The sequence below is a fragment of the Arabidopsis lyrata genome, assembly GCF_000004255.2.
Source record: "Arabidopsis lyrata subsp. lyrata unplaced genomic scaffold ARALYscaffold_2, whole genome shotgun sequence".
Lineage (NCBI taxonomy): Eukaryota > Viridiplantae > Streptophyta > Magnoliopsida > Brassicales > Brassicaceae > Arabidopsis > Arabidopsis lyrata.
The window spans coordinates 8,972,367-8,980,877 of record NW_003302554.1 but is presented as its reverse complement, the minus strand read 5'-3'; the positions used below and the strand labels follow the sequence as shown (position 1 = coordinate 8,980,877).

Sequence of the window (8,511 nt, the reverse complement as noted above, 5' to 3'; positions counted from 1 at the left end):
AACAATGATAGTATCTACTACAAATTAATAAAAGAAGAAAAAAGAAAAACTCAAAAAAGCCATAATTTATTTCTTTCTCGACATGTGACGATGACTGTTAAATGTTAAGAAGATATAAATCATTTTCATTAAATGATAACTAATACATTTTTGGGTTTTTCGATGAACAGAATTATTGAAAGACATATTTAGTGGCAAAACAAATTACAGAGATTGCCAATATTCTTTATTTGAAAATAGATTAATATTTAAGTGTTGAACTAAGAAAATAGAGAATGTTTTCATAGTGTAAAAGCTTTTCGCATGCAGTCTAAAGAGCAAATGTATAGATCTGAGAGTGAGAGACCAAGCATCTTCAAGGCGATAGGGTACATGCAATGCGACTCGCAAACAATGCAAAATGGACGAGATATACTATTATTGAGCACCACCTCGAATGATCCGCTGCGAGACTTTATTGTGCTTCTTGGCATGAACCCTGCAAAGTTTCCCAGCACGCACTCTTTATGCAAACTAGCTCGGTGATCTTTACACGTGTAGAACCATTTACTTGGATTCGTTTCTTTCTCACAAATGTCACACCAGTATTTGCCACTTGCCTTTTCGCCATAGCATAATGAGAGAGGATGATCGTCTACTCTATGCTTTACCACTTGTGGTAACGTGGCACAATGGAAGCATAAGACGAATTCACAACCACTTTCAATGCACGTAAGCACACGAGATGCCGAGTTGTTGCAGCCACTGCATGTTTTGTTTCCTACTCGTGGAATGTAATATAAGGGATGATGGGGATGGCTTGGATGAACAAAAGGCTCTGAAACAGAACCGCACAGAACATCTGACTCTGTATACCCACACTTGTACCTGAAACCATTAGATATTCTATGACAAGCGTCACACCGATAATGGTTGCCCCCGCTTGCAACTAAAGCAAGTCGGTCATTGTGTAACACATGCCACTTCTTTCTAGGATAATTAGCACAACTTTGGTGAAGCATGAAATCACAATCGATACAGCCATAGAAGGATTGAAGACAAATGGGATGGCTACAAGCGCTGCAATGCTTGTTTTCCTCCCAAAAAAGACCGTTAACGTGAAATCTCAGGAAATGCTCTTTGTGGCTGAAATGTTGTATTGTGTTGTCGTCAATTACCATATATGGCTCAATATCTTCTGTCTCTTCAGGTATTCCTTCGAGCTCCTTCCCGTTCCATACATCCTTTCTAGTAGCACATTTTGAATGAACGACATAGCGTGGACACTTCTGACAAGAATACCCGCCCCAAGTCCAATCCACCTTCTGGCGACAAACTCCACACACAGAATTGACAACACCAAGAACAGAAGTGCGAGAAACACGGTGATCATGCCGATTAATGTTTATGAGACGTGGAAGGGTAAGACACTCCTGATGTATCATGAAATCACATTGAACACATATGTAAGGGCTTCGATCTCCACTCAACCCACAAGCATTACATGTAAAAGAATCAAGTCTTGGGCGAAAGATGAGTTGGTGAGCATGAACTTTCAGATCCAGAACAGATTGTGGTGGTGGGTTTAAAACACAACGCAAATCCAAGCTAAAGTTACAAGCAGAACAATGATAAAAGAATCTATCATCAATCTTTCTTGAGCAAAGACGACATATTCCATCAGAATAGTCTGGTGGTTGACCTGTGTGGAGCTTAAGAGGGTGTAAGGGGTGGTAAGTGTGGTTTACCTCTGATGGGTGTTTTGCCTCCGGCGGATTCCATATGCAATCCACATGGAAGGCTAAATCACATTCACGACATTGGTATGACAACCCATACCTAACCTCCCCACATTTTGCTTCACATTCGAACTCGATCTCCTCTTTGAGAAGGGTGAGCTTGTGGTGATGCGTCTCGGAAATATCAATAACCTCTGGTGGTGGGTACTTGGCACAGTATATATCCACGTTCAAGTCACAGATCTCACAACGATAATATAGATCGGTGATATTGCTGCCACATAAATCGCAGTAAGCAACATCGCTCTTACGTTGAAGCTGAAGAGTGTGAACGGGGTGAATTGGGTGTTGGATATATTCAGAGGAGTCGCCACATTTCTTGTGAACAAAGAAATCACAGATTTTGCAGTAATAGCCTTCACTGATTGCTTCCAAGCGCTCACAACAATCACCTTTCCGCAGATCATTCCAAGGCATCATAACATGCTCGTGGATCAACGGTAGTGACACTCCCTCAGATTCCATGGTCGTCTCCAACAAGATAGAGCAGAAAAGGAAGAAGAAGATGAAGAAAAGTTGAATCTGAGATCTCAAAGCTATGCTCCTTCTCTCTCTAATTAAAAGTCAATGTATACTCTCAAAGATGCTCTTGGTGTAACAATTATATTAAATTTTTATGGTTTAAGAGTTAAATAATTAAACTAAGGACAGATCAGAAATTAACTAAAACTATCATGAGGAAAACAATTTTAAAAGTCACTAGAGCCGATGATATAAATACAAAGAGACAGGACCCATAAAAAATTAATATTAGTACATGGAAGAACGTTCCATTGACAATTTTTTTATAGGCATCTACAAGTATGCTGACCTGCCAATTTCTATAAAGATAAAAGAATCCCAAGTTGACAAATAAAAAAAAGGAAAGAAAAAAAAATCCCTCAAGCAATCACTCCGATGATCCCTTGTCCTCATTACACGGAGACCAGTAACTGGTGTAATTTGCTCCTACTGACAAGTAGATTTAACATTCACTATTGTTGTAACATGTTAACTATGTACCAGCTTTTACATTAGCTAATTACGTGTCTGTGTTGGTTAAGTTTTGAATTTTGCATTCGTTCCCTCATGTCGAATCACTTTTGTTGGTGTCAATCAGTATCCATTCCACGTTCAAATTTAGATACCACTGTTACAGTTGGTCTAACAGCTTAAGCAAGTATGAGCTTTTGCATTAGCTTATTATTACCTCTTACTAATCAAGTGCTTCTGGTCTTAACTCTTTTTTCATTTTGTGTATGATTGACCAGTGGCGGAGCTAGAATCTTATTTTATGGGGGTCAAAATTTTTTTTTTAATATAAAGAAAATACATTAAATATTTGATATTTTTTTATTTGTGTTTTTTGTAAACAATTAAATAATATTAGGTAAATATTTATTTTATTTAAGATAAAGTATGAGTCTAAAATATTAGGTAAATTTTTTTGGTTAACCATTTAATTAATCCGGTATCTAAACAATGGCACCTACCTATTTTGCAAGAATTTATGGACCCGGAAGATATACAAATCATTAGGGGTCTCCCTACAAGTCAAATGTATAAGCCGGATAAGCTTATTTGGCATCATACAAACTCAGGAAGGTATACGGTAAAGTCAGGTTATCGGCTTGCCCAATCTATGACAGAAACGATTGAGTGGGGTCCAAGTTGTAAATTGCTACAAGCACAAGCATGGAAAATCAAAGCTCCTCCAAAAATAAAACATTTTTTATGGCAAATAGTTTCGGGATCCTTGGCAGTTACGTCTAAACTAGCTCATCGTGGGATTCGGTGCGATATTATCTGTCAACGGTGTGAGATGGCCGAGGAAACAATTAATCATGCGCTCTTTGAGTGCCCACATTCTCGAAAGATATGGGAGTTATCCGAGATTCCCTTAGTAACAGGGTGTTTTCCTCTAACTTCGGAATATTCAAATCTAGATTACCTCTATTGGAGGTTACCACCTCCTCTGGAAGGGAGGGAGAAAAATTACTGTTACGCCTGGATTTTATGGTTTATATGGAAAGATAGGAACAAAAAGGTTTTCAAGGGCTGTCAATCTGAACCCATAGATATCTTAAACCACGCTCTAAGTGAAAAATTAATGTGGGAAGAAGCTCAATTGGAGCCGATTGAATCTTCAGCTATTAGGGAAGCTCTGAATGATCCAATACAAAATATTAGATGTCGGACTGATGGCTCATGGAAATGTTCGGATCCAACTATGGGTCTTGGTTGGTGGTGTTTTCAAGGAAATGATCATACCATACTATTGGGTGCTAAGTGTCTTCGCAGGTGTCCCTCCCCCCTTCACGCGGAGTTGGAAGCATTAATTTGGGCTATGGAAACTATCATTTCAAGAAGGATTGATTGTCAAGCGTTTGAAACAGATTGTTCAGAGTTAGTCTCGATGGTTAAGTCCCCTGAAGAATGGCCTGCTTTCTCCAATTTGCTAGATGATTTTGGTTTGCTCCGTGCTTCTTTTCCCTTTTTCTCGCTTTCTTATATTTCTCGTTTATGTAATTCTAAGGCGGATTGTTTAGCTCGATCTTCTAGACTTCTACTCTCGGAAGCTACTTTTGTAAACTCTTCTCCTCCTGATTGGGCAACCAATCATGAAGTTACTTTTTAATTAATGTGTGGTTGACAAAAAAAAAAAAAAAAAAATTTTATTGGAAGACTAAATTTCAAGTATTTGAACTATTTTCTGTTTTATGTTCTAACATTAATTTTGAATTGGGGTCAAAAAAAATTTTAGGTTGGGGTCATTTCAATTATTACTAATAACATATAATAGAGTTTTAAAAAATTATGGGGGTCAGTTGAGCCCCCTACCAAAGCATTGCCTCCGCCCCTGTGATTGATGCAACTGCTTCTTCTTCTTAAATGGTAACAATTTACCTCTCTTGCCATCAACTAATCACAATTTTGCTACTCGAGCTTTTGTCATTGTCATAATCTCTCTGTTTTCCTCGTCCTCGTACTCGTCATCATCATTGTCATCAGAAATAACTATAACCTCAATGTCAGTTCTAGAACAAACATTATGTTTCTCGGGAACAAATACTATGATGTAAGCAAATTAGAACAATTGAGATTACTCATCTTTCATTTTCTTTTGCCCACTTCACCTTTGTTACCCTCTCCACAAACACCAACATTGCTTTGGTCAATTCCTTGGGATTCAAGGTCTTCGTCGGGGGAAATAGCGAAATCGTAAGAGGTTCATAAACTTCTCCAACTCGTCCAATAAAACAGGTCCGAGTTTCGGCATTCAAATCATGCCATAATAATCAAATATCTTGTTCCGAAGCCGTGTCTCTACGGGGGGTGAGCACGTCACAAATAGCTCTGTCTTTCTCAAACTCATCATGTCACTTGTCTTTTAGACAAGAAATGATAGTTTTCTGATAAAACTTATATGCAGAGGTTTTATATTGAACTAGGATCGGATCCGGACGTACGTTCAGGTTATATTAATAGAAAATTTTATAAGTTGAAAAATTCATATTTTTAGGTTATGTGACTATGTACAGTAGAACCTCTATAAATTAATACTCGATAAATTAATAAACACGATAAATTAATAAATTTGGCTGGTCCCGAGTCGGGCCAATGTAAAAATTAACCAAATTCGATAAGATAATAAGATAATAATTTTTTTGAAATCTCAGTCCCAATAATATCATAAATTAATAATCATGTAATTTTCACATATATATATAATAGTTTTAGTGTTTTTCATAAAAATAGCCAAAACATCTTGTAAGTTTTTAAATTTTGAATATGCATAATTTTTTTTTAATAGTCGTATATGTTTTTAAAATACAACAATGGATGTCTTTGTGAATTTTAATTTATGTATATCGTTTGTATATGTGAATTCTATAATCGTTGTTATTCATTGTCAAAATAAATTATTTTTTTCGAAATATTAAGTGTTTAAGGCTAAAACTATAAAATTTATAACATCCAAAACATTAATCTTAGTTAGATCACATTGCTTTAGCTCGTATTTTTTTAAAAAAGTTTTTACAATTGAAACAAAACTTTCTATAAATTAATAAATATTAATTTACGCTATAAATTAATAATTATTAATTTATAGATAAATTAATATCACTATAAATTAATAAAATATCATGGTCCCAACATTATTAATTTATAGAGGTTTTACTGTAATTCTGATTATATTTTAGAGATAATATAATTGAAAAATATGGTACGGTAAACTAAGGTAACATATATCTAAAAGATGTATGTGTGTACTGTATGTATTAAAAGATAGTTGAACTTTGAAGGGTAAAAATAAAAAAAGGTAAGATGTATTATATGTAATCTATACTATATAAAAGTCGAGGTTATAATCTTCTGAGGCAGTCCACCTGGGATTTAAAACACCCAATCGCGATTTGCCACTTCAATAATTAACATATTTTGATTCCGATAATTTTTTTTAAAACAATTTAGTAAAAAGGAAAAAAAAAATAACAGAAATATTTGAAAATATGGAAATATTTCTAATTATTATCTTGTGTTATTTAAAACATAATATAAATAATCAAAATGTAATGTTTTTAATTTTTATAGATTATTAAATCTATAAACAAAATATCTAAAAATATGAAACAATTATAAAAATAAATTTTGTTATCAAATACATAAAATAAAATAATAAAAAAATGTAAATATTTTTTGACATTAGTTAACATTTTTGAAATAACATTAATTAATATTTTAAGATTTTAATATTTTATATATTAAGATATTTATGAGTAAAGAAAAAAATTATATATATATAAAGAATAGAAATATAAACTTTTGAAAAACAACATACAGAAATAAGAAAAGCAATCTATAGGAGAAAAAAAATTAAATTTTTGAAATACATTATATGGGATACATTAAACTTATATTCTTATTATGTTAACAAAAAACATATTCGATTAACTTAGGATTATATAAATAGTAACCGGAGGTATCAGATTCATCATAATTTTTAAAACTATAAATTTCAAACCGTTAGTAGAATTAGGGTTGGTAACTCCTTTTAATGGCGCCTCTTATTATTTTTTCATCGCTTTTGCCACTGTGGGCACTTTTCTCTCTTTGTCACGTTGTTTGTGTTTTATATCTTCGATGAGCCGTAAAACATGTGTTTGTGTATGATGTTATATATGATTTGATGTTGTTTGTGTAAAAGTTTTGGGTCTGAAAAAGAAGGATCGATGACAAGCATCATTGGTCGATGTTTGTGTTCTTTCATATCGGTTGTGAATCATAAGACCTTGATTTGATTGTTTGAGTTAAATTTTTGGTTTAAAGAAGAAGGATCAATGACAAGCACACATGTCTTGTTAGCTATACATGTGGCCATGTTCATGTTGCTTTCTGCACAAGTAATTTGCAATTTTGTAGCATTAAGGATTTTTGTTTGAAAATTTTCAAAACATGTGGATCTTAAATCGAGTATACGTGTGAAATTATCAATAATTGAGAACATGTAGTGGCTATGCTGGTTGAATAGCAGAAATTTTATGAGAAAATAGGCAATGATTCTGGTCTTGGAGGTTGCAAGAGGTTCCTTGGAAAACAAGTTGTGTTACTCTAAAACAAATTATTTTGATTGGTTATTTAATGGTTCTAACGAATTCAGCATCAATTGCTTGTGCCCAAGAAGTGCCATGAGCTAATAAATCTAATGAAGTGGTGGTGGTGGTGGAAGTTTAGGAACATACATGTAAGGTCATGCAAGGTGATAATTGTTGTCGTTAAAATGTAAGTGGATGCAACTATGGCTAATGAGGTAACTTCTTGCATAATTCTGTTTTTTTTTATAACTTAGGTTGTTTATACTTTAGTTGGATGATATCTAACCAGACAAGGTATAAAGACTTTTGTTAAAATTATGGAAAAAGTTGCTCTTTTTGGAGTACAAATTTTAATCAAAACGAGAATTAACGAGACTTAAAAAAAAGTAATAGATTTAATTGATGAGAGTTTCCTTGCAATATAAACAATTGACGTCATAATATAGGTAACAAAGAGGGTTATTTTACACGTAAAAGTGAAGGGGAAAGAGAGAAACACGGATAGATATAGACAAACCAGAGAGCGATAGATAGATAGATAGAGAGAAACCCATTGTCGTGAGAAGATGCCTGATTGTGATACCATAAGAAAAAAATGGATTATCATATATGGAAAAGAAAAGTGAGAAAACAGTTATAACATGACCACTTTATGGTAACGTTGAGTTCATATTTAGCTGAAACTTGATAGCGAGGTTTTTGGTATTACTTTCTTGACGTTTAGTGGTGAGATATAGAATTAATCGGAATTTTAGAAGAAAGCTTCTTCAATATGTTCGAGAAGATTTCTTTTAAAGTTTTAGATCTAACTAAAAAAATGGAGACATGAACATCTAAACGTATTCGAAATCATCTGAAATTTGGTAGGAGTATTCTGGAGACGTGGAACTAAGTTTTGGTAGAAAGACATCAAATTTTGAGTTGAGAAGGTCAAATGATAGTTAATTCGTAGGTTTATGGAGCTATGTTTGGTTGATGTTAGTAAGTTTAAATTTCTTGCTCTGTTTTTAACCAAATAATTACGAATGTTTTACATAGAAGAAGATGGAGAAGATGAGGAAAAAAGTGAGGAAGATAAAGAGGAAGAGTGTAACGAAGAAGCGAAAAGTAACGATGAAGCGAAAAGTAACGATGACAACGGCCATGTAAAATTAAAA

The 8,511-nt window shown here is 33.8% G+C and overlaps 1 protein-coding gene across 1 annotated transcript; it reads right to left on the bottom strand.

The window, feature by feature from the left end:
* Positions 1-204: 204 nt before the first annotated feature.
* On the bottom strand, positions 205-3,052 carry LOC9324423. Its single transcript, XM_021034094.1, has one exon. It carries the CDS (start codon positions 2,241-2,243, stop codon positions 282-284), a length of 1,962 nt encoding a protein of 653 aa, XP_020889753.1. The 5' UTR covers positions 2,244-3,052; the 3' UTR covers positions 205-281.
* Positions 3,053-8,511: the final 5,459 nt, after the last annotated feature.